The sequence below is a fragment of the Mesocricetus auratus genome, unplaced genomic scaffold (assembly GCF_017639785.1).
Source record: "Mesocricetus auratus isolate SY011 unplaced genomic scaffold, BCM_Maur_2.0 Super-Scaffold_100006, whole genome shotgun sequence".
Classification (NCBI taxonomy): Eukaryota; Metazoa; Chordata; class Mammalia; order Rodentia; family Cricetidae; genus Mesocricetus; species Mesocricetus auratus.
In genome coordinates, this window is record NW_024429190.1 from 101,596,738 (window position 1) to 101,623,959 (window position 27,222).

General features: G+C 44.2%; 1 protein-coding gene across 15 annotated transcripts in view; it reads left to right on the forward strand.

Moving 5' to 3' along the window:
* Erc2 (ELKS/RAB6-interacting/CAST family member 2) overlaps positions 1-27,222 on the forward strand; it is an 880,091-nt gene that overhangs the window by 132,617 nt on the left and 720,252 nt on the right. For 10 of the 15 annotated variants that reach the window (XR_002384370.2, XM_021231590.2, XM_013118849.3 and 7 more), the window contains exons 3-4: positions 12,417-12,440; positions 13,132-13,548. Coding sequence is in view for 14 of the 15 variants with exons in the window: in XM_021231590.2 (XP_021087249.1) it covers positions 12,417-12,440; positions 13,132-13,548 (441 nt within the window). In the remaining variant the exon portion in view is untranslated. The remainder of the gene's footprint in view (positions 1-12,416; positions 12,441-13,131; positions 13,549-27,222) is intronic. The other 5 variants (XM_021231593.2, XM_013118852.3, XM_013118855.3 and 2 more) reach the window with 1 other exon arrangement.

Sequence of the window (27,222 nt, forward strand, 5' to 3'; positions counted from 1 at the left end):
CAGCACTGGATTGCACATTTGAGGTTATTTCTTCAAACTCACTTAAAAAAACATATACACACAGACACATACATGTACAGATACAGATACATGCACACACACACATTCATATATATATATATATATATACACACACACACATTCACACATAGAAGCCCCACATAAACCCAAGATCAGAAACCATAATATGCTAATAAAAGACCTATGTGGCAAAAAAGTCTAGACAAAGCATTTTGAGACAAAAACCCATTGAGTTAAAACCCACTGAGTTAGTTTTGCATTGTCCGTCTACTGCTGTGCCCAACTTCTTAAACTTCAATTGTTCTTTTAAACTTATGTCAGGTTGGGAAGTGTTGACAGTAGGGGATGCTATTGGCCTGTAGTTGCTTATATATTATGGATAATATGAGAAAAAATAACTTGACCTTCAAAACAGGAATGGTTGGTATTCTTGAGAACCCCTTGTAGAATTATATGCAGGCCAGTTAATGGGAAATCAATTACACCCATTCTCTGAGTTGGTCTTGCAACAAATGTTTCCTGTTTTCCCTTATTTAAGAAAATGCCAAAGTGCTTAGTGTATTGTTTCCACTGTTACATTTGTTTGACGGTTGAAAATTTATGTTCAGTAGGCCCATCTCTGTTTCTTGCTTAAATGGAGAGAGGAAAAGAGAATTTCAAATTCTGGGCCTCTGGCCATCACTATCTCAAAAATAATGGTACCATTCCTTACGTGCCAGACCCCATGCTTTGTGTTTTATGGGAACCACTGAGCTTACTCCACAGACATCCCATGCAGTCCTCACATGAGCCCAGCAAGTTAGTTAAAATGATTGCCTTCTATTTTCGGATGAAGAGTTGATGCTCAGAGCACTCTAGTCGTTTGTTGAAAGAGCATAGCATGTAATGAGCAGGTAGGTTTGGTAATCAAGACTCTGCTCTTCTTAACTGCTCTCGGAAGGCCAGGCAAGATTCGTGGTTTTTTCCCCCCAGAACATATAACTAGCTGGATGCAAAACTACAGTTAGAGCCACAAGTCCTTGAGTCAAAGTTCAATGCAATATCCCAGCAGCGCATCACCTTGGTATTGGGGTGTAATGAAAGTCAGAGCTCCTCACTTATGAAGACAAACTTCCTCATGTATTCCGTCCTTGGTGCTATTAATGGTGGCGACATGTCACATACCCACCAAAGTGGTTTCTGCGGTCATCAGTGACACCACGTCTCACTGCCTTTGAAAGTCACCAGTCGGTGTGCCTTGTCCGGCTTCCTTTGCTTTTCCCTAGGGTATTCTAGGCGAAGCGGGAGAGCCTGGCCCGTGTATGTGAATATTCTTCTCTCCACACCCTTCTCAGCCCTTCCAGTGGCATGCACATGCATTTCTAGCTGCTCCGTTGTTTGTCTTTTTACACACATGGCTTAACCCAGGCAAGGTTTGGGGCCATGGTGAGTGTTGTGTATCCTGTACGTGGGATTACAGAGAAAGGGATAAGAGAACCTGCCCTAAAATTTTGATTAGAGAAAACTGGAAGATGATTAATGAGGGAATAAAGTCACAAGAGAAGGAGAACAGGCTAAGTGGTCTGCAGAGGGATTCTGTTTCCTTTGAAAGAGTTATGCTTAATCCTTGACTGAGAAGGAGTATGGATTTATTAAAAAAAAGAAGAAGAAGAAATTTCAAGATTTCTGGGCATAAGCCAATTCATATTTTTATATAGCTTGGAGACAGTTTTTGTAGCAATGGAGCCCTAAACTGCTTTACAGTGCAAAAACTTTATCATTTTTTGTTTCTTTCCCCACAGTGTGGAAAAGAGCTTAAGGTCACAAATTTTTATAGAATCTGCCAGGAACTCATATTTTCCATGTTTGGGGATAAGACACAGTAGATTCTAAACATCTGGCCAGTCCCTATTTAAATAATTGTGTGTTCCATGCACATCATACATATATAATTATATTTTCATTCTATTTACCTTTTTGCATTTTAGACATTCTGAAATCTGGGTTAGATTCTGACTCCAGTAGCTATTGGAAGTTGGCCTTCTAAACATTGGCTCAGGGAAAGTGTATGTCTCCCCTCCTCATTTTTCCATATAAACTTGAGTATGGTTTAGGTTCTTGTGTTTTCATCGTTCTTTTTTCTTTATAAAAATGAACTGAATCTGGGAGCTTATGGGAGTTGTGTAAAATGAAGTTCTGTGATTTTTTTTTTGGTTGTTGGATCTAGGAGACTTAAGAGTTGGCTGGAGAAAACCTCAAGTTTAGACACTGGTCTGTATCTGCTAATGATGTGACTGCAGTGAGATCCTCCAGCCCAGTTTGCCCTCTTGTGAATTGGACAAAGGCTTGGCAGCTTCAGAGTGGTGCTGTAGATGGATGAACTGGCCAATGTGAGCAGGGCCTTTGAGTTTTGGGGGGATAGAACGGGGCAGAGTGAATGGATGTCAAGGACACTATTCCTCTCCTAACCACAGAGAGGGCTGGACACCTGGCCTCCCCCCACACTGAGGTCTCGTGCCGACTAGCTGGTGGGACAGCTTCCTCTCTTTCTTTCTGAGTCTCACTGACTGTTATGTGCACCGTGGGATGGTGCCATGCTCATCAGAACGAGGAAATTAACTGCCGTGCTTGAGAAAGCATTTCGTGTGGGAATATTTGAGACTGTAGAAAGAAGAGATAAGTCCATTTTGCTGATAAAGTAACCATTCCTCCCGGCACAGCCTCCCAAGGAAGCGTATTAGCAGCTTATAGCATGCTGTTCCAGGGAAACTACACTGGGAAACAGGATCGAACAGAGTCTGGTAGAAACACAAGGACACTTGATGTTTTGGTGACTTGTTAATGAAGTGTAACCAATTACTGGTGTTTGCCTTTTAGCTCTACTGTCACCAGTATTGTAAGCCGAGAATTCATTTTTCACTCAGGTCCTGTCTGGAGCAAAATGGAGTCTCAATGACTCTCCTGTGAGGTTCACACAATTATTTCCACTTAACAGTAGGCCAAACTATGGCTTAGGGAAACATCCAGGTTAGAGTGGGAGAAGCCATGGTAATTGGGAAAAATCTCAGTCAATTAGTCTTAAAGCCCACACCTTTCTCCCGGAACTGTGCTTGGACTGTATTAGCCTGAGAAGAGAGGTAAGACTTCCCAGCCAAACATCACTCTTATGAGATCTTATCTTCTCCACCCCGTCTTTTATAGGCTGGCTTCCTATCTCAATGCTAGGTGTCAACATGCTTCTTACCCCAGGGCCCACATATGTCCAAGTGCCTGGGTCCTAGCCTCTAACTCAACAGTGGAGGATATTTGGGAGGATATGGAGACCGGCCTTGCTGGCATCTGGGGAGTATGGCCTAGTTCACCCTTGTTGTGGAAGGAACATTTTCTCTGAACTCAGTGACATAAGGTAGGCTGTTCACCCCCCAATTTACAGATGAGGAGTCAGATTCAAGCTAAGAAACACATTCTGTGTCACACAGCTAGGACGTGGTCCAGGCAAGATTACAACCTGCTCCAGAATCTTCCTCTGTGTGAGTGGGTGACGTGAAGGTCAGAAGAGAGTGTGGGAGTCCTGGGGTTGTAGATGGTTGTGAGCTGCCAGATGTGGGTGCGGTGCTGGGAATAGAGCTTGGGTTCTCTGGGAGAGCCTCCTCTCAAGCACTGAGCCTCCTTCCTTCCTCCCTCCTTCCTTCCCTCCCTCCCTCCCTCCCTCTCTCCGTCCCTCCCTCCCTCCTTTCCCCTTCTCTCCCTTCCTTTCCTTCTCTTTTTGAGACAAGTTCTCACTGTATAGCTCTGACTGGTCTAGGGCTTGCTATGTAGACCAGGCTGGCCTTAGACTCTCAGAGATCTGTGTGCCTCTGCCTCCGAAGTGCTGGGATTAAAGCCATGAACCCACCAGGCCTAACACTTCTTGCATTTTTTTTGTTCTTGTTGAATTTATGGGATTGTGTTGTACGCAATAATCTTTTGGCATTTTATGAATAACAAATTTTCTCATTTTATGGCTTGTTTTTTCACTCTGTATTGTCTTTGTGTAACAGAAATTTCTGATTCTAATATTGTCAAATTTACCCATCTTATTTTTTCTGGCTGTGTTCTTTTTTCCTGTTAGTGGGATAGTATTTTTCTTATTTCTTATAATTTATAGATTCTTTTGATGTTCCTAAGTTTACAGTCACATAATGCAGTCGATAATGTCTGAGTTACAGCTCCTTTCAGATAATACTCAGTTTCTTGTCATGCTGCTTTGACTCAAGCCTCCAGGAGAAGGTTGTCCAGGTGGTGCTGACAGTGGGCATGGCTTCATTTCACTGTAACAAAAATTCTTCTAATGCTTACGGTAGATTCCAGATATACAGTGCGCATACACCTTGGGAACAGTTCTTATTATTCCTAGTTTGCAGACCAGCAAACAGCAAACGCGATCACTATGGCTTGAGCTGGTGATGTATTTTTTTTTTTCTTCTTTTCTCTGTTGTTGCAGTGTTTTACATTAAAAGTTTGTCTGAGATGGAATTACTTTGTAATTTTTTTAAAAGATGTGCAACTAGGTTGTCGTACATTCTGTATTTCTTTTATAAGTCTGACCGCCCCCCCCCCCCCGGCAGCAGTACTCGGGGTCGGGGTGTGAAGTTGGGCTCTTTCTTTCTGTAGTTGTTGTGTCTCAAGTTAGTGGAGTCTCGAGGGATGAACGGAGAGAGAGTCTCCGAAAGAGTAGGCAAATTGGAATCATCTGGCTTTCTTAAAGGAAAGAATTTTAAACCATGGATCCTATTCAATAGTGGCAGAACTTGCCAGGCTCCTTATTTCTTCTAGAAGAGGTGGTGGAAGATGTTTCTCTAGTCATTGTCTCTCTCACCAACATTTGCAATTCTTGGCCAGAAGTTAAAATCGTTTGCGTGCTCTCACGTATCCCCGTGTGCTGTGCTTTTTGACATGCTTGTCGTATCTTTCCAAAGAGCCAACAGCTCTATGGATTCTCTCCATTGGGCCTTCATCCACTCGTCCCCCGATTAACTTACCGCGTCTACGAGGATTTCATCTATAACACTGCATCCTTCACTCCTACGTAATGTCATTCTTTTTCAAATCTGCCACTTCATTTTGGAGTGTCGCTTTTACATCTCTCATTCTTCACTATTTCTTTAAAGAAATATTCATTTGCATACTTAAACATTTCAAAAACATTACCTGTTCTGTGTATGACTATCAGTCATGGAATTTTTCTAGTGTCTCTGATAATTTTCTCTAGTTTCTTCATGTTGCAAAGCAGTTTTTGCCCCCAACAGGGGTTTTGCTCTCTGCTCTTCTGTGCCCCCGGAAGATTTATGTTTTTCTTTTTCAGGTCAGAGGTTGCTAAGCTACCTGAGGCCATTCTACTCACTGTGCAAACGTGGGCTTGATGACCAAACAAACATGCTGTCTTGTTGGTTGATTTTTTTATTCTTTTGGCCCCCAAATCAATACACAGAGGCTTATTCTTTCGTATAAATGCCTGGCCTTAGCTTATCCTGTCTATATTTGGCCTCTGGGCTTTTACCTTTCTCTATTTCTGTATATCTTTTCTTTCTGTCTTATTCTGTATCTGGCTGTGTGACTGTGTGGCTAGCCCCTTCTTTTATCATTCCTTGATTCTTGATTTCTCTTCCTCTTTAATCCTCTCTGCCTGCCAGGCCCGCCTATCATTTCTCCTGTCTTGCTATTGGCCATTCAGCTCTTTATTAGACCAATCAGGTGTTTTAGACAGGCAAAGTCTGTCTAAAGACACGGCTTCACAAAATTAAACAAATGCAATATAAAAGAATTCAACTCATCTTTGCATCATTAAACAAATGTTCTACAGCATAAACAAATGTAACACATCTTAAAATAATAATATTCCACAACACTGGCTTCATCTCAGTTAGCTTCTCCAGTTCAACGTTTGCATTGGCATTTGGTCTTATGAGAGAGACTGGTACTTTATTGTGTGCATGAGAGTTTTATCTTTTTCTGCCTCCCTTTTTCTCTTCCTACCCTTTTCCTCTCACCTCTCTCTTTTTCCTAGTGGGTTCTCCTTTTTTTTTTTTTTTTTTTTGGTAAGTCTACCTGTGCTTAGAAGGGGGGATTTACTTACGTTTGGTGGTAGTGCGACAGGAAGATGTATCAGAAAATGTAATGGCGCCAGAAAAAATTGATAGGGCTTCCCTCCTTGTCCTGGGATACTGCTACTGAACTAGCGTTTGCTTGGGATTGGAAATACGCTGGACTTACCAAGATGGTTAGCTTCTGTGCCATCGACTTGCGTGTAATATAAGAAGAGTCCTTTAGGATGCTCCGCCTTTGTGGACTGAAGTGCTGTTGGCCTTTCTATGCAGGGCAGAGTCTAAAGTGTATACCTAAGTAGGAAGAGAGGACAAGGGACTAGTTAAGGGACACGTGTCAGGGCACACGTGATGCGGTCTGCTTGTGCTTCTTACAAAATGACTGCCGCCGGAACCCGGGACTTCCAATGTTACGGCTGCTGTTCTCATCGACGTCTTCCCAGTGGTAGGGCCACAGAGAAGGGAGCTTGCCTTTTGAGCCTTAATTATCTGTGCACAGCTGGAGAACGAGCCTAGAGTTAGGACCGTGAGTAAAAGGGTTTTATGTCCTTGTCCAACACATGCGTGCACTTCTAGCTCAGACGGGGGTAGCTGGTGCTCGGGCCCCAAGGTTGGGAAAGGGGGTCTTTCCTGTCCTAACAAAGGAGGGCCCAGGAAGGGCATCTCTCCGTAATGAGCAACGCTGTGGGAGGCTATGGGGAACTGAGACCATTATGATGACCAGGGGGTTCCAGGTTCCAAAGAGATGGTCCTGCGTTCTTGCAGGTTGCTGCTTTGTAGGCTCATGATTACTCAGCCGATGAGGTTTGAGTGGCTGACTTTAAAGAAGAAGTGCGTTTTCATGGTGAAGAGTGGACCCTGGTCTCAGCCGAGGGGACTGGATGGTGCGAATACGAGGGAACTGGAAACTGGCCGTTATCCTCCTTTCTTTGGACTCTCAGAGAGGGCACTGTGGCTTTGTCAGAGGTTCACTTGCACCGCGGCCTCGTCTTTTAAAAACGTATGTTTGAAAGGAATCCCTTGAGAATTTCACACCCATCATACATGTGAAATACATTTTGATTATATTCACCCCTCTTTCCCCAACTCTTCCTGTCTTAGTCACTGTTGTATTGCTGTGAAGAGACCGCATGGCCAAGGCAACTCTTATAAATGAAGGTATTTAATTAGGGCTGGCTTGTAGTTCCAGAGGTCAGTCCATTATCATCACTTCAGGGAGCTTGGTTGGCTCCCTAATTCTTTCAAATAGTGCCACATCCTGGTAACCTAGCATTCGATATATGAGCCCATGGGGGCCTTTCTTGTTCAAACCACCCCACTGCTCAAATCCCCCTCTCATTTTCCCCCTCCAAACTACACATCCTTAAAAGACTAGCTCATTGGGTGCAATTTGCATTGCTTATGTATGTGTGAGTGTGGGGCATGGACAACCTACTAGGGGTCATACTCTTCAAGAAAATCCTCTTTCTTACTTAGCAGCCATTAGCTGTCTGTCAGCTGATCCTCAGCTGGGGTGGGGGCTCAGGAGCTTCTCCTCCGTGTGTGCTGGAGTGCTGACTGAGCTAATCTTAGGCACCCACAGCTACTGTCAGATCATCAGTGCAGTGGGCCTGTTGCATCCAGAAACCACTGTTTTGTTCTGGTCCTCCCTGACTCCTGGCTCTTACAGTCTTCCCGCTCCCGGGCCTCGGGGAACAGGTATAATATAGACCCTCCAAGTGTGGCTGAGCATTCCATAGACACGTACTCTCTGCATTTGACCGGTTATGAGTCTTTGCCTTAACTGCCATGCACTGCACAAAGATGTTTCTCTGATGAGGACTAAGAGTACAGTCTTGCCTTTGGCAGATAGTTCTGTCAAGATTTTTTTTTAGTTATCCACACAACCAAATTTCTTCAACAGATGGTCTTACATCAACTGTGCTTGAGGTATCCCATACTGTTTAAGTACTGGGTGGGGTCTGTATTGTGGTTCCATCCTTCCTATAGGACGCCCATGGCAACCTAGGTTGTCATAGTCTAGAGTCACACCCTTCTTGTCTGCTTTCCCAGTACCAAGTACAGGGTCCCTGAAGTGAGGGTTTTGTCTTTGTTAGGACTCAGGTGTGTTCTCTTGGGCCTATAACCTATATGCATCTGTTGTTCTCATTTGTGAATAAGGTTGGAAAGCTAATTTTTAAGTTCTCTGAAAGCCCTGGAAGATCTGATTCCATGTCAGCAGGTGGGTTACCCTCTACAGAATGTAGGGTTTTGTTGAAGTGACCTTAGTCCATCCTGAGTGGTGGGACGTTTGTAAGAAGTAACTCATTTAATCATTATTAAATTAAGTGATTTCACTTCATTAAAGTTAATACTTCCTGTCTATGTCTACTTTATCCCTCTTAAAACGTGGGAACTGAGAGGTTATTATTTTTAGTGCACAATATGTTATCAAGGGTGCTATTACATTTTAGAATTTCTAAGTATCAAGCCTGAGGTTTGGATATCTGGTGAATTTTTTAATTTTGTTTTTTATTACAGTGTCTGTGTCTGTGCATGATGGGTGCTTGGGCACCCATATCACGGATACACCTTTGGAGGGCAGAGGACAGCTTTGTGAACTTGGTTTTCATCTTCTACCCTTATATGGGATTCTGGGATCAAACTCAGTTTCTGGGCTTAGGAGGCAAGAGCCTTTACTGCTGAGCCATCTTGCTGGCCCAAGTTGAGTTTCTTTAAGATAGAGTAATTAGAGATAACGAGGAAGAGACCGTGTTGGGGGTGGGGGAGAAAATGAGACTGAATGAGTTGTCTTCATAGTCCCTGTCTTCAAGGATATGAACTTGAAAAATGATCAAGACTTACCAGGTATATACATTTTGCTAAAGAATCCTTTGAGTAGAAACAAGGCTATTCCTGCTTAAGTTTGGACATATTAACATTAAAAGAGAGCAAAAACTAACTGCAAACATCGATTTGCGACATTTATGGACTGAGGTTTACACTGAGAATCACATTGTATTTGCTCATAATGAACTCATTTTGTGACTAATAGACTAATGGCAAAGTGTCGTTTCTTAATGACATGCAAACCTTCAAGCATCTGTCTTATCCACCTTTCCACAAAACCAAACCAAACCAAACCCAAAAAACCAAACCAAACCAACAACAAAAACCCAACCTGGGTAGGATGGCTAATTCCTCATCGTGAGAATTTCTACAACTGTTTGCGGTGCCCACCTGTGTGCTGCCGCCACCCACTCCGTTCTTCATTGACACAGTCTGAAGGACGTGAGTCGCGAGGTCAGACTGGCTACGTACACACCTGCCTATGCTCCTTACGAAAGGAAGGGAGCTGGCACAGCTGGCTTCATCTGTGTCTGCATTCTCGTCCCGTAAGTGGAGGTTGCAGCGGCGGCTGCCGCTCTGGGCTGTTATGGAGGTTGACTAGCGCTTGCAGCCATGTGTGGCAGGCGGTGAGTGCTGGTAAGTCAAGTTTTCACCGTGACTGTCCCTCAGTAGGCTTGGTTTCCTTTCTCTTTGGCTCTGGATATTTCCGTGGGCTCTTCATTCTCCAGCCTTCTGCTAGGGACAGAATCTCATCTTTCCTTGCAGACATCGCTCAGTAGTGGACTCCACGTAACCCTCCCCTGGGTTGACAGCTCCTCTGTGTGTCTAGCCAGCCAGCCATGACTTTCTGCCATAACTGTCATGATTCAGTGTGTCTCTTCTGTTGGCTTACTTCCTTACTTGTCTACAGGAACTGTAGACATGAGATATTTCTTCTTCCTCTTGCTTTGTATTTTAAGAATCTAAGAGAGAGAAGGTAAACAAATGTATACTGAATGGATAAATGGCCCCTTCTCCTTCCCTGAAACCCAGCACCCACATACTGTCTTTGTAACTCCACCCAGGAGTCAAATAGCGTTCGACTGAGTCCTCCTTTTTAGCTATGAAACCAGCAGGCCAGGTTGATAAACAACTTGCCCACCCAAGGACAGTTCCTTCACTGTTACCTTGTCAGTTTCTGCAGATTTGTTTTTGGAAACTCCTTCTGGCTTATTTATGAATCTTGTATAAAAAAACCACAAAAACAAACATTATTTTTGGTGGCTCTCAGGAAAGACAGTTTCCACTTTCATCATCTTGATTCATCCCATTTTTTCCAAGTTAACTTGGATCAACTCATAAACTCACACCACCATGGAAGGACAAAGACATTTAATTGATCAGAAGACAGTAGTTAAGGCACACCCCAAGAGCAGGGACAAAGGTTGTCCTTACTCCAGTGCAATCTTTTTGGATTGGTTTAGAGATGGGGCCTTGGTAGGAAAAGATCGTATGGCCCTGTGGTGTTAATTCATACTTCCCATGGCAGCTTTATTGAGGTATAGTTTATTTATCTTACAATTTGCCACCCGATGCCCCATAAGTACAAACTGTCAGTTTTTATATATTCACAGAGCTGTGCAACTCACAACACCATATAGCTTGAGATTGTGTTCATCACAACAGAAGGAGCACCACAGTGGTCAGTAGTTACACCGGCTTCATTTCCTGCCATCATTTATTTATCTCAGCCTATGAGTTTGCTTATCTGGATATTGCGTAAGTGGAATCACATTGTTTGTGGTCTTTCGTGATTGACTTCTTTTATGCTGACATAATAATTTTCAGGGTCATTCTTTAGTTATGTCACCCCATTTTATGGCTAAATAATATTTCATTGACTGGATACATCACAAATATGCACCGATTAATTGATTGGTATATGGATTATTTGTACTTTTTGGCCAATGTAAACAACACTGCTATGAATATCTGTTTACAAACAAGCTGATTAAGTAGATAAATAAAATTTAGTGTATCTCTATAGTGAAATAAAATTCAGTTATGGAAAGTAATGGAATACTGGTACTTGCTAAGACAGGTATTAAACTCTGAGTGCCTATGGAATCAAAGAAACCACTTATTTCATTATTTCACTGAAAAAATGTCCTTCATAGGCAATTTCTTTTTTATGTCGGAGCAGGATCTCGATTTATTCCAACAGGCAGGGACTTATGTAGGACTGAGGTAGGGGATGGGAATCATAGGATAGGGTAAGGTAACGTGAGGAGTGAGGGCCAATAGTATTCCACCAAGCAGGCAGGTAGCTAGGCAGGGGGCAATCTTGCATCAGGCCTGGTTGAGTCACCCCCACGTGGAGGTTGCAGGTCACAGGTCATCATAGGCAAATTATTAGAGACAGAAAGATCACTGGCTCCCAGGGCTTTGGTCTTGGGAAGGAAATGGGAAGTAGATTGCTAAGAGGTACAGAGTTCCTTATGTGCTGATAAACATGTTAAAAACCGTATTGATGGTTACATAGCTTTGTGAGTAAAAGACCCTGAAACTTAGCATTCAGAAGATTGTGATGTATCACGAAGTAATCAGTAATCTATGTCAATATGTAGCATTCAGTACCCTAGGGACCCCACTAGGAACTTCTCATTCCCAAGCATGAAGGTGAAATGCAAACTCCTAGAGTGTAATCAGTGTGCCACACTGTGCTAGTTTTCTGGGTACAGGCCACATTCAGAAAGATCTCAGTACCTCCAGGTATCAGCCGCAGGACTTCGGACATTTCAAGTGTTGACTGCTTCAGTATTTATATAGCTCAGATATAGTATTACCTCTGCCTTACAACACCAGGAGTCCCTGTGCACAGTAGTCCAGCCCTACGTCCAGCTTGATTCCTCTGTTTGACATTGTGGTCTGGTTCATAGGCAGGATTACGTGTCTGTGAATGAATGAGTAACTGCTATTTTTGAAGCCTCCTGGTATGTCCCTGGGCAAAAAAAATTTTTTTCAGGCTTGTGGCTGCCTCCTCTGAACAGCCTGAGGTTGGTCTGGAAAGGAAGGCATGAATTGCCCAACTGACTTCATTGAAGGGTTTCTTTTTCCCAACTGTTAACTGCGTTCTCTGGTGTTCTCCACGGTGATGACTGGAAACAGTGTTTGGGTACTCTAGAGTATTGTGATTTCCTCTGGGCTAAGATAGCCGAAAATTGTGGGTTGGGTCAAAGGGAGAGAGGGAAACAAAAGGCTATTGAAGCAAGTCTTAATTGGCTTTTCTTTCTTCTTTTCTCTCTCCTGTTTTTCTTTTTGAGTTGATCCAGCATCAATGCTCTGAACTGTGTGTAGCTTATGGGTGTTGGCGTAATGCGAATGTTTTTGATTTTTGTTTTTTCTTCTGTGAAGGTACTCTATGTTGATTAAGTTCTTTCTGTTGAATATCCTTTGCTTGCACTGAACTTTTCTTTATGTTGATTTTTTGCTTCGTTTTTTTTTCTCATTTCCCATGCTGTTCAGTTACTGGATGCCAGAAGAGCCAAGGTTTGTCCACTCTGCAGCCTGTTTCTTTTACGCCGCATGGCATAGCCTCAGCTACTCGTGTGCTCGAACGTGCTGTCCGTGTGTGCTTGAACGTGCTGTCCGTGTGTGCTTGAACGTGCTGTCTGTGTCTCCATTTGTTCCTTTTGCTTGCAGTAACCCTGTTTACTAAACCTGTTCGCAGCTTTATTCATAAAAAATAAAGTAAAATAAAGTCCTTGTTTGTGTCTACTCATATTGGATGCTGTTATTTTCATTTTCAAATGGATCTGCATTTATCATGGAGAATGATGGATAAAGAACATCTTAGGAAACAGGGAATACTGAGTCTGGAGTGTTGTGGGCCTAAGAAGGTGTGTTTCATGAAAGTTTCCCTCTAACCCTTTCCCTCCCTGAATTAAACACCATAGATGTATGATTTCCCATGTGATTGACACTAATACAACGTTTCTGTGTGTGTGTGTGTACATTTCTCTTCTCCTAAGACATTCGGAAAGCATCACTGAATTAATCGCCCTCCCCATGTGCTGTCCCATGCTTCTGAAGTCACCATGGAGGACTTCACAGCTGGCACCCCCACCTCCCCCACCTCATGATTAACATTCCATCCTCACGGTGTGGCGGCGGATAGCACGCGGCCTGTTCACTGACTTCTCTCCGTTCTCCTCTTCCCGCTCCCTCTCTCTCCATGTAGCATCTGCAGCTGACCATCCAGGCCCTTCAGGATGAGCTGCGGACCCAGAGAGACCTTAACCACCTCCTGCAGCAGGAGAGCGGCAACCGAGGAGCAGAACACTTCACCATCGAGCTGACCGAGGAGAACTTCCGCAGGCTCCAAGCCGAGCACGACAGACAGGCCAAGGAGCTGTTCCTTCTGCGGAAGACGTTGGAAGAGATGGAGCTGAGAATCGAAACACAGAAACAGACTCTCAATGCCCGAGACGAGTCCATTAAAAAGCTCCTGGAGATGCTGCAGAGTAAAGGGTTGCCATCCAAAAGCCTTGAGGATGACAATGAGCGCACCCGGCGGATGGCGGAGGCTGAGTCTCAGGTCAGCCACTTGGAAGTGATTTTAGACCAGAAGGAGAAGGAGAACATCCACCTGAGAGAGGTAAGAACATCGGGGCAGCTTCCCAAAGCCTTGCTTAGGCTCTGAGATGTGTTATCCAGCTATTTCACGTCGGTAGTCTCAACCTCGATCCCCTCGTCATCGGCTCCCTAGTCTTCTCTGCCCATGGCTGTTAAGGTAGAATTTGGTGTGCGCCTCCTTCTGCATTCATCACACGGGGGTTGGGTTATTATTCGAGCTTGGACACCGCACGGTAGCTCTGATGTACTTTATGCTCACCTTTCCAAGGTGGCTATGGTTTGGGGGGCTTTTGGGGGACGGGTCTGTTTAAGTTTGGTTGCTGGTCAAACAGCTCTCTAAAGAAACAAATAGGTGGTTAGTGACACAGAGGAACCAAGCATTTTTATAGCTGAACCAGGGACAGAGTTTATGGAAAGGAAAACACATGTGCGTTTTTCAAGAAGAAGGGTAAAATGTACAGAGCAACTCTGAACATTTAGGTTTAAGATAATCCTCGTCTGCGTTTACATTTGTCTAGAACAGACTGTTCCAGGGTTTCTGAGTATGTGTTTCATCCTTAGTGTATTAAATCATTTGAAGTCATCCGGAGGCAGTTTCTCTGGCCACCACCGCTGAATGTCGAGATGCTTGCATATCTGAGAATTTATGGTTAGTTAAAGTCCAGAAAAAAAATGTGGGTGTCAGCCAGGGTTTGAAATTGTTACCACAGTTCTCTTGCTACTGTAGGGGTAGAGATGGGTGTAGGAGCATCATGTAGGTGAAACTGCTAATACTGCACAGCACATTGCAAGCCATAGACATGTCTTCCAAACGCAGACGGTGCTAAATATCAATTTCAGAGTAGACTAGATTTCCCGGTACTGAATACCTGCTTAGATGGGCAGCTGCCTTGAGAGAACCTTTGTGTGCTGTTAAGAACGGGCGGCTTCCTCGCTGAGATTTGCTAACATACCGGTGCTCCCATAAGGCTTCTCTAATATTGTTTGTATTTGCCTGGAATCTTCTAGCAGACTTTGGTATGTTCAAACCTAATGTCCTCTACTCTTAATCTCCCTTGCTTTATTTTCTTGAGGTCTTAGCCACATATTTTGGAAAAACCACATGGATTGGTTTTATATTAAGATACTTAAAGAGGTGTTTTGTTGGCCTGCTCTTTCCATTTGAGTTCCAAGAGTGTGAATGTGGCGGGCAGACTTCTAAAATGATCTCCATGGTCCTTACACCTGGGATTTTGCACCCTTGCACAATGACTTTCTCTTGAGAACTGGCTACTTCTAGAGACTTGCATCTAAAAGACACAATGTAGCAGAAGCAATGGATGTTGAAGCCACTTCCAAGACAGGGTTACATAAGACTGAAGCTTCTACCTTGCAAGCAGATCTCGTCGCCTTCATAGTGTTTTGATAAATCACACTGTTGCACAGAGAGGCTGGACGGTGAGGACCTGAGGGCAACCTTCATCCAGCATCCAGGGAGGAGAGGAGGTGCTCAGCGTGTGCTAACAATAAAACCTGCTGGCAGCCCCAGTCCAGCCTTCAGATGAGGTAGCGAGTGCTAGCTGATGCCTTTGCTGCAGCCTCCTGAGACATTGGGAAGTCAAGGACCCAGATAAGGTGGACCTAGTCTTTTGACCCATAGGGAAGAAAAAAAAAACTATGGATTAATAAGCGTGTACTTTTTGAGTTGGTTAATTTGGGAGTCATCCGTTGTGCAGCAGCGTGTGACTGGTACAGCAGAGCAGCGACAACCCCTCTGTTCCTTTGTGAGACTCCAGTCTAGTCTACAAAAGAGCAACACACATCAAGATTTGCATGAAGCCTGGTTGGATTTTGAAATGTTACTTGTGCTGTCTCAGAACTGTGGTAGTAGAGCATCTTCCCTTGTTAGGAAAAGCTCCTGTGTTAGAGTAGGGGCCAAAGGGTGATGTTATATACCTAGCCAGAGTGGGATGCCAGAGAAAGCACCAGTTGTAATACACACACGTAACCCCTCTCCACGCTGGGTCCTTGTGGTCAGCGTGGAGTCCCTGTTTTATGCTGTAGACCTTTCTTCTAAGTAGCATTTAATAGATGGCTGCCTTGGTCCATTTGTGCGGTCATTTCCATTCAAAAGAATAGACACACGATTCATGTTTTTTTTTTTTCTCTGAAATGGATTGGTTCTCACAGAGGTCCGTTGTGGATTCAGATCATGTTTAGAGCCTTAACATGAGTTTGAGAGATTTTTACAAAAAGAGAAGCCTGCAAAAAGGGCAGCCGGCATAACCATCTGGCTTCATTGTTCACCAAACCAGTGAGTTGACTGCCCTAATCTTGGCTCATCAAGAACAGATAATATGTAAAAAGCATGCCTATGTTAAAAAAAAGTATTCAATTTGGACTTGGATTCAATGAACATAGTTTAGAGGCTTAAAAGGAACGTGTTTTGCAAGAGAAGATTGCAGTGGCTTGTGAGGTCCTTGGTTGAATTTTTAGGAATTTGGGGAGCCTGCTATTAAGCCATTGACCACTTGAAATTGGTCATGGTTGGAATATTTACACCTTAGCAATTGACAGACACTACTTTAGATTACACGGAACTGTTACTCCCATCTTCCGAGTATACTGCTGTCTCCTTGGCTTGCATGCATCGCTGAGGCAGGCTGGTCTGTGATGAGATGGGTGTGAAAATCAGCTGAGTGGAAACTCCAGCCAACTTATGGTGAGGACTGCCAGGGCTCAGTCCATTCCCAAGAGCCATTCCTAAAGCCCGTCTACCAGCACACTGCTGAATAAGGTACAGAGGACACTATCACCAGTGTCCCCAAGAAGGAACATTCCAGACTCTGGAAGTTACAAACCTGAAGAACTATGGCTTTTATGTCTCTAACTACTCATGGTTCAAAAGTTTCCCTTTGGTATTGTGTGGCTGCTGTGATGACTCCATCGAATCCCTGGAGACTCCTCATTCATTTGGTAGTTCGGTTACTCATTAGTTAGGGACTCATTCGTGGGTTTCAAACAGGGTCTACTTAGGATTCTAGCTTGCTTTTGAGTTTGCTATGTAGGCTAGGCTGGCCTCAAGCTTGCCATCTTCCCGCCACAGCCTCTGGAGGAGTCCTAGTATCACAGGCGTGTGACACTCTTTGCGTATGATTTTTTATTGAGTGTCTACTTGAAAGTATGAAATGGTAACTGATAGTTAGCTTGACTTCTCTTGTGATGGAAAAATAGGGAAGTGTTATGGAAGAGAAACTGAAGCACAATGCCCTGGGCGAGGTCAGCCTCCAGTGTGGTGGCTAGGAAAGGTATCTTGCGCAGAGGCATACGATCATGATCTGAGACTTCAGTGACAAAAGGATCCTGCCAGGTAAGGACCTCAGGGGACCATTTCACTCATGTAGAACTACTAGGAGGTAGGTGCTGCTACTTGTTCATCTTACCTGGGGGAACCAAAACGCAGGACGCCAAGAGGCTTGCCAATGTCACATAGGTGGAAAATGGTAGAGATGGTTTTTGAATCAGGTTGACTTAGTCTCAGCTCTTAAATCACGTCATTATGTCCCCTTCCTAGGAGCATCTTGGCTAGAGTGTTCTGGGCAGAGCAGACGTTTTGTGGTATAAGAAAAAAAGGGGGGATCATTTCTAGACAGAGGACATAGGAAAGGGAGAGCTCTTCAATGTGTGGCTCACTTTTCTCTTACTGCACTGGTTTTTTTAAAGGCATTTTGGGAAAATGCTATGCTAAAAATCTGTTTTTTTGACCTATAAAACATATAATACACAAATAGTTGTTTCCTATTACCAAAAGTCTGCGTTATTTCCTTCATTAGTTATCCTTTAAGGCAAATTTCATTGTAAGCCGTCTCTGTGTTCTCTACTGAGGCTTAAAATGCACTTCTATCACAGTATTTTAATTATTTTAGTAGAGCAATGTGTCTGACAGCTTTTGTTATTAAACCCGCAAGAGTGACTCAGCATGAAAACAGTAACTGCCTGGCCTCTGCTAATTGAAACGAATTTAAACCAGAATGTAAGTGTATTTGGGGTTTCAGCCTCAGTGTGTTCCTGATTTCTCTTTCATTACGTGCAGTTCAGCCAGGTTGGAGCTGTGATGCGATGCTGGGGGAATGGAGTGCTAGTGGGTTTATGATTCATAATGAGGTTGGACCTCACAGATATCCCGTGCCCAGACCTCCTACAGTCCATTGTTTCATTGTTATGATTCATGATCAGGCAGATGTTGGACCTCACAGATACCCCGTCCCCAGACCTCCTACAGTCCATTGTTCCAGGCACTCTGGAGTCGGCAGACACTGCACGTGAGGCAGAGCGGCTTGCTTTAGTGTCCTCTCGTTTTTCTGTGGTCTGGAAGAGGCTGAGAGTGAAAACCCCCTTCTTTGTGTGCAGGAGACAGCAGTGACAGCAGCAGCGCTAGCAACAATAAAATAAATATGATAATCTCCGCTTGTCTGGAACACTAAGATCTTTGCCGGGAGCTACAGCTGACATGCAAAGATTTTGCCAAGACGCAGTATTACTCACTGTGTGTCGCCTGTGCATTTCCACACAGGTTGGTTTGGTAAGAGTGTTTGATACGGTAATGGCTTACCTTGTTCCCTAACTTTTTCTGCAAACATACCGTCCCACATGAACTATCCAAAACACCATTGATCTCACTGAAGAGAGAAAAAAAATATACTACGCTATTCTTACGTTTACTAGACTTATACTTCTTAAGGGGTCTCAGAGCAGAACCAGAGGTCTTTTGGACTTGCCATACCGTAAGTGGGTAGTGGAAAGGATCAACCTTGTGCTGCTGTGACTGTTGATATTTTATGTTAATTCCTTGGAGGTGTGGCTAGCTTCTCAAGTAGAAGAGTACTCAAGCCACCATGGCTGGGTAACCAGCAGCCCAAAGCCAGCAAAACTCAGAACACAGGATCCGAGTTTATGTTCTGTGCTCCGAGGAAGCAGTGAGAAGTAGACAATGTGAATTCCTGGTCATTGAGATTATCTGTCTAGAATGTTCCGAGGCCATTGTGGAAGATCCACTAAAGCCAAGGTTGTCACCTTGGTATGTTTGAGCTTTAAGTCTTTACTGATGGCTCAAACCTCCCTCATGTGATGTCTGCTCAAGTGTCTATGTGATGCTCCAGTCAGCCCCCGGCCCCTGTCAAAACTGTGTGGCCTCGTTTTCCTTAGCATGCTTGTCCTTAGTTCTGCTGACTACACTGCAATTTTGCTGATGTAGGCATGTCTATTTCTGACTCTACAGATTCAGTTCATTCTATTTCTACTCACAAGGCTTATCACAGAAAATAGTCTGAACACACAAACTTAGCATTTTATGTACAGGGTATTTTTTGTAAGACTTCTTTCCCCCATATATTATAAAAATGAAAAATTATTTCCTATTTTAATATAATGCCTTAAAAAACATGAGCAGTACTCTGAGTATTCTCATGCCTCAAATATTGCCTGTAGATGTTCAGCAAATATTTTAATGAGTAGAAGTGATTTGAAATACTTAGAGCATGTCTTAGCGGTTTATTTTGGGTACACATTGGATATAGGCATGCAGGATCCTATGAGAGTATCCGCATCAGCTTTGTGATTTAAAAACAGATCACACTTAGTAATGCTTTCTTTGTGTGCCCTCTGCTATGTTGCATCGCTACCATCCTTATTATATAGATAAAGAAACTGAGGCACAAAGTAGTGAGTTGTTGTCCCCAAATGACATGTAGCAAAATTTGGGGCTGTTATAACTCAGTCTGGCTCAATTCCTGCACCACTGATTGGGCTGTTCACCAAGGGACATTGAGTAACACTTAGATGCTTGCAATTTAAAGGGAGGAGAGCGGGTGACTGGTTTCACGTGTGGTGGGCTGGTCCTCAAGAGCATGCAGTCTTACCAGAACTTTTGGGTAGTCCCACCAAAGGAACCACATATTACTGGGAACTGGGGTCTTCTCTTGGGGCGCTTAGTCTTGTTGATAAAAGAATTTTAGAACTGACTCCCGGGGAAGCTCAAGGACAATTTTGTTAGAATGTAAAAGAAAACTCCAGGGCAGAGGAGCTGTAATCATGACAGTTTACCAGAGAAGGGGCTAGAGGAGAGAAAGACAAACCCTGCCACTTCTAAGTAGCCGCATGGTAGATGAGCAGTCGCCCGAAGGGAAGACAGCTTTGGAGAAAGAGTGGAGAGAGCCCACACTACTGGAGAAGACACACTTAGGCTCTGGCCAGTACCTGAAGGAGATAAAAGGAAGAAGAAAGAGGAAACGTTGAACCTTTCTGAGTCATGACTCAGGAAAGCAGGCCGACCTCGGGGACTGCTACAGCAGTTCCATAGTGACTGAGTTAGGGGCGGGACTTCCGGGAAGAAAAAGTACACTGTCTCCTTAAGGGACAATTTATTCGTCTTGTCTCTTTTTAAAACTTTAAATTTTTTTTTGTGTCTCTCTGTGTGCACATATATGTGTGTGTATACGGGTTCAGGTGACCATGGAGGGCATTAGACCACTGAAGCTGGAGTCTCGGGCAGTTCTAAGTCTCCCGGAACGTGCACTGGGAACTGAGATCAAGTCCCCTGAAGAGCAGAAAGCGTTCTTAACTGCTGAGCTGTCTTCCCAGCTCTTTAGCATGGCTTCCTAAGGGGTGGTCCTTTAGCTGGGTGATTGACACACTCACCTGGAATGTTGCTCTCCACCTGGGCTAGAGATTCCCTTCTCTTGACCAGAAGGAAACCGTTTTCCCTTTATGGGCCGTTGCTGCTACTGTAGCAGAAGAATCTGGTGGTCAAGAAGCATGGTTAAAGAAGAGATTGTCAAGTCAAGCTACAGATGTGAGAATGATGCCGGGCTTCAGGAACTGGCACGGGAGCAGCTGATGCTCCACCTTTCAAAGGCAAAGGAAGTTCTTGAGAATTCTGAGTGCAGGACACAGAGGGTCTGCTTTTGCACCCTGGATGCCAGCAAGCCTTTCAAAGCGTCTGTCCTGGGGAGTGCGGCACATAGTCTGATCAGCTGAGAGTGGGTTTACAAAGAGGTAAAGTCAGGCAGTGAAGTTAGAAAGCTACCGTGGCTGTTTCGATGGTCGGGTAGTCTAATCTGGGTGGCGGCCATGGGCGTTGAAGGGGCAGGCAGTTCACGTCTGCTTGGAGCTAAGGCCTTGACAACTCATTAAGTGCACGCTGGGAGCTTTGGGAGGAGCAGAAAACTACTGTGAGTTTCTGTGTGGGCAGATGGTGGGACAGTGGGTAGGTGAGAATTACCAGCAAGAGTGCAGAGGCTGAGGGAAACCTGGATACAGCCAAGGTTGTGAACATGGAGGAGGAAGTGATGGGAAGTCCCGCCTAAGCATACAGGGCATGGCTTGTGATTGGCCACTTGCAGTTTTCCTTCCTGCCAACCTGATAATATGAGGCCATCAAGCCTCCAGTGTACATGATAATTCTATGATCTGCCTTTTCTCATAAGCTAGAACCTCATACTTCTTCCTTGTGCCTTTTCTGAGTAAATATTTAATTTTGACTGTAGTATCTCTTGGCATTGTGTGGGGTTTTCAATGACAGATGCCAATGCAATGGATTCCCTTTGTTCTCAGTAGGTTCCGTCTTCTCCAGACACGTCATGGAGAATGGATGTGATGAAATATTTCAGAAAAATGTTCCCTTTGTATCCACAGTGAGGACTTCAGTACTGTACCCTCCCGTTTCAGATGACGTACAGAATATGCACCAATAATTCATTTCTGTTTGGCATCTTTTGCTTTGTCTTCACATTCTAATATACTCTTTAAGGTTGAACGCTATGTACTAATTTGAATCGGGTCAGGTCTTACCCCATATTGATTTTAATAAGTGTAATTGGCTGCTTTTTATGGTAACAGACTGGTAGAGCCCCAGGGGGCCATTAGACATAAGGCTGAGGAAGGAAGCAAGCAGCAGATTGCCGTAGAGTAAGAGGCTGGGGAAGGGCAGAGAATGTCGGGAAGTTGTGCTAGGAGAGGATGATCACTGTCCTCACCACCCTGTGGACAGTATTCTTTTGGCAGCAGATTTTATCACACTCATGATTTATTAAGACGCTCGACAGAAATAAAGCTCAAGTTAACAAGTTAGCCATAGAAAGGGGTGGGAGCACTTGTAATGCCAACATATCAGTGTGTCATAAGCTGCGGCAATGGGGAGTTGAGGCAGAGTTGGCTATGCCAAGGTCCTCTTGTCTAGGGCGGGAACACTAATTCCTTACTGGTGAAGGAGGCTTGGTAATTCATGGAATATGCTCATTTAATGATACCCACAATCCAGGAAGGGCACTGAGGCCCAGGAAGTCTCAGCTTTGGCGATGTGTAACGTTTACTGAACACACACTACGATCAGTCGGTACTAACCTCTTTCTAAGGAGTTCCATTTTATCTTCTCAGATGAGGGAGTTGAAGCCTAGAAAGGTTATGCGACTGGTCCAGTTTCTCAGAACAAGTAGAGATGGGTCGTGGATTCAGTTCGAGGCATGTTTGTTCCAGGCATCTGATTTCTAACCACACCTAACCACATCCAGGGACTTCATTCCGGCCAAGAGTGGAGGCCGCACACTAGGATTTTGGCCCACTGACTTGTGCTGGGGTTTGTGATGCTGATCTCGTCACCTTGACACACCTGGGAAGGTGGAGCCTCACCTGAGGAATTTCCCCATCACGTTGACCTGTGGGTGTGTCTGTGGGACATTTTCGTGATTGCTAATTAATGTAAGAGGGCTCAGCCCACTGTGGGAAGTGCCATCCTTAGGTTCATGGACTTAAGGGGGTTATACAGGAGATGCTGAAGGTGAACCTTGTTCTCCACAGTTTCTGCCCTGACTTCCTTCAGCAGTGGACTCGGATCTGTAGGATGAGATAAACCCCTTTCTTCCTCCCCAAGGTGTTTTTTTGTCAGCCTTTTATCATAGCAACAGAAAGCAAACTAGGACAGAAAAATTCTTTGATAATGCAAAAAAATCATTTCAAGGTTTCAAAAAAAAGGGCACTGATCTTTTTTTTCCCTTGTTACATCTTTGTTTCTAATTAACAAAATAATCAAGACAAGGTCCCATATAGCCTAAGATAGCCTCAGACCGATGGCAGTCTTCTTGCTTCAGATGTCTGAGTGGTTGGGTGGTAGGCATGTGCCACCGTGCCTGAGCTTCCGTTCCCATCCTGTACAGGGGCTGTTGGATGAGATACTATTAAATCTGTGAGGTCACTGAGCTGGGGAGTGGGCGGGTGGTCCTTGTAGACGGTGCATCGCGAATGGGTCTTCCCAGTGAGGAACAGTGGCCCAAGTATCAGGAGAGTGAACAGCTCTGAGCTAAACGAAGGAAACAGTGGGCAGGGGCTTCCCATAACCCTGAAAATGCTCAAGTGGGCGATCCTACCTAGAGATCTGGCTGCCCCAGGGGCATAGGAGTTTGAGAATCTCCTCTTGGCAGGAACGTTCCTTGTAGAGACAGCTATTGTTTGGCAGCATCTGGGGGTGGGTGGGGGTAGGGGTGGGAGTGGCACTTTACCTCCTAGATCAAGTAACACCCACATCCTCACCTTCCAATTATGAAGAAGACACTGCCACCGAAACGTGGATTCAGGCATGACAAAACACTCTGGGAAGCCAGAGCAGTTGTGAATGGATACATCATCTGCTGGCTGGCCCAGGCCTGGGAAAAGTGCATAATTTCCCAGCCCTGGGTTCTGGAAACTTGAAGGAAGGGTAAACCGCAAACACCATAGGGCAGGGGACCTAAGTAGGAAACAGATGTGCTGAGTGCAGGGGCGTTGGGGGCCTGAGCGTGAAAAGTAACAGGGGTAGGGAAGGGGTAGGGGGAAGTGGGCCGGCTTGGAAGAGGAGGAAGAGAGAAGATTTTGGACTGAGAGATGTTACCCCTAGTAACACCTCCACTCCTTTGTCTGTCCTTCCTTCCCTCTCAGAAAACATAGGCCCCAGACCTGGAAAAGACATCCAGGGGGGCGGGATGTGTGGGTGGGTGGAGGTGACATCTTAGGGACACCAGGTGGGAAAGTTTGCATTTAGTGAAAATATGAGACATTTGACTCTCAGGAGTATTTGTGCAGGCAGCCACAGATCCAAGAACACGCATGAACCTCAACTTCTGATCGACAGACCCACCATTCATCGGCAGCTTTGTTTTAGATTAAAGGCTGTTGTCCCTGCTTTCCTCAAGCTGGCTTTGAGTCCCCCTTTTTGCTTTTTAAGTAAATATTCCTCTGCGCAGACTGCCCCCCGCCCCCAGTACTACCAAGTTCCGGAATAATTTCTGAGTGCAGTGGTTTTATCACGTGGAAATGCACTGCAGATGTCCAGAATTGCCTTTCCTTTCTCCTCTTTAAAATACTGTGCCCACACATGCTCTGCTCTAAATACTAGTATTTTATTATTGCTATTTAAAAAAAAAAACCTTGCCCCAGGCAGAGTCCTACTACAGCTTAGGTAAAGGTATGCACTGAAATAGCAGTAAGCATGTAACCGTGTTCCATTAATGTCTGAACTTATGTATGGTTTTGAAGGCATTTGAAACTTATTTTTTGACTGACTTGACCAGGTTCTCTGGTTTTAGAGAACTCTTTTCCTTTCCCTCACTCTAAACCATATATGGTTTGATTCACTCTTCCCCTTCCTGGATAAACACAGCAGTTTTCTCTAGGCTAGAGACGTTCAGTCTCTATTTTCTGCCTGTATCTTTGAACTCTGCCTGGTCACATAATGAAATTGGCAAGCAGCTGATCTGCCAGCATGAACTCATTAGTGCATGATTTTAACAGCTACAAAGTGGATATAGATAACAGCTACAAATATATATATTTGTAGAAGGGTTTATGTATTCAAGTGCCCCATATTCTAGTGGTCATTTGTCAAGAAAATGCTTCAATACTTAACATAACTTTTGTTTGCAGAGATTAGCTGCCACTCAAAGCTCAACTTTGTTGGTTTATTACCTATTACTGTTACTTTCTCTTTCTTTTCTTGGGTAGCCTTAGACATACTTCTCCAAAGAGTTCTTTGCCCACTCTCTGCAACTCAATTTTTTAAAAAAGATTGTGTGTGTATGTACGTGTGTACGCGCTTACGTGTGTGTGTGTGTGCATGTGTGCGTGCCTATGCAGTCTAGAAGAGGGTGTTAGATCTACCTGGGAATGGAGTTAAAGGTGGTTCTGAGCTGACCACTGCGGTGCTGGGGACAGAACTCTGGTCTTCTTCATAGGCAGTGTTATGTGCTCTTCACCGCTAAACCGCTGTCACCAGTCCACACCCTCTGCAAGTCTTTGAGTGCTCGAATGCCCATTTAAACTGTGTATATTTTCTCAGCGCACTGGGTATTAATCTTATTTTAGACAATGATATTTGGGACATTGCTTTTTTTTTTTTTACATTGGCATCCAAACTGGAATACATTGTAAGATGATTTTCTTTAAAGGGGGTGGGGAGATGGTTTTCATTGGCAGAGGCCACACAAAGAGAGTTAAAGTCTAATTGTGTCTTAGAAATGGCTCTGAATGTTGGTACTGAACCTACATTCCCAGCTATGCTCTTACAGGTGGGGTGGTCTCTACCGAAGTTCTTTTGTAATCATGCCAAGCTTTAGAGTCTTTTAAAGGCCCAGGCCTTAATTGTTTTCAAAAAGCAGAATACCACATGGTGTCTGGGTCCCAGCCAGTTGCGCATTTGAAACCTGAGACATTTTAAAAACAGTGCCAGGCACAAGTCTCGGTGGGCATCATTAAGATTCCCCTTAAGCAGTGTGGATAGGTACAATGATAGCGGGAGCCTGGGGGAGGAATGATGGCGGGAGCCTGGTGGAGGAATGATGGCGGGAGCCTGGTGGAGACTTACAGGTTATGACTTGAGAGTGCTGACATTTGGCTTGTCCCATTAGAGGGGTCGTGAAACGCTTACAGAACTCATGGATTTCTGCTCTGCTGGGCTGTGGTTATCTTTGCATGCATAGTCACTCCTCGATTTGTCGGTTTGTGCCTTGCCTAGAAGACTTGAGGAGTGTGGTTCGAAGTGGGTGTGTTTCTGGATATGAAGAGTCTGCAGGGCATTGTGTACCTGAGATACTGGGTTAGTGTATAGCTAAGGAGCGCTCATGGAGCCTCATTTTAGGTAGTCCCATTGGTTGGGTGCTGTTGTTAATAGCAACACCATTACTGCTAGCACCACTGGCAATGGTTTGAGGTGTAGGTGCTGACATCTCCCTATCGTTTCATCAGGGCGGTTAAGTAACTTTCCTAGGCCCTCACTGGGGACTGACCCATGAAGTGAGAAACTGTACCATCACCTGTTGTGTGGGAGTCAAAATAACTCCTGCCAGTTTTTCCTGCACTGTTCTTCTCTCTGGTTTGTTTTCTTTGAGCTTTGAGCTTTTTTTGTTCCTAATAGGTTTCTCATCTGGTTTCCGTTATAATGCCATTTAAAATTGTGCTCTTTCTTTCAGCGTTTTGACTTTTTCTCCCATTGTCACCTGAGACACTTCCCTTGATTTTGTCTGTCCTCTGGTGTTGTTTTAGGGGTTGACTTGGTTGTCACAGTAAAAGTCCACAGCGCTGGGTTAGCAATCTGACATTTGTAAGGCCCTTCTAGCCTAGTAGAATGTGAATCAGCATGCTTCCCTGCTTCCTGGAGGAGAATAGAGCAGGGCCTGCCAGTACAAAAGCCATTTGTGTTCCCCGAAGAAAGGCGACAAAAGGTGCCAGTTGGTCTTGTAAAGCTAGGCTGTCCTCCCTCTCCAAACCACTGCCTTTTCTCTTTAGGCTCAAGCCTTTCCTGCTGGCATTTTATAGGTCGCCTGTTGGGGTCCAGGTGTTTGTACTGGGCTGTGAAAACTTACTTTGCATTTGCTTATAGACATTATTATATTGTGTGCTAAGTATCTGATTTATAGGGCTTGATAAACTGACTTTCATATGACATACTTACCTCACGCAATGTCTGCTTTATAGTAGGTGCTCAGCAAGTGTTGGTTTGCTGTTATTTAGCGTATGTGGACCTGTTTCCTCTCAGGACAATTCTGTGAGAATAGGAACAATATCTTGCTCATTTAAAAAGTTTCTAACACCCTGCTCTCTGTAATTATTGATATGTGTCTGTCTCCTAGAAACATTCTGTACAACATATGAACAGTGATGTATCATATAGTTTTAAAGTCAGACACTAGGTGACAGCTTATTAAAAAAACACAGGGGAGAATGCACTCCCTGGCCTTCTTCAGCCTCCAGAGGTCAATGACATGGCGTGGCTCATGGTCAGCTACATGTCCAAGCCAACACTGCAGCATCTTTGTGTATCACCGAACTTCATTTATTTTGCAATTTCTATGTACACTTTTTGTTCAAATTTTAACTTTTTGAGAATTTCATACATGAATACTGTTTTTACATGATTTCCAACATTCCTCTCTCCCTCTAACTCCATATGTCCCTCTCCCCCAATATGTCCCTCTCCCTACTCTCTTTAAAGTTCTGGATCTCTTCTTTAATTATTGTTACATAGATTTTACATATATATGTACATACATACATACACACATATATGCATAAATGCATCCAGTTGAGTTCATTTAGTATTGTTCACATGTGTAACTCATTTAGGAATGACTGCTTGGTATTAGATAACCTGTCAGGCCCTACCCCTCCATGAAGACCTATGGGCAAATTAATGGGT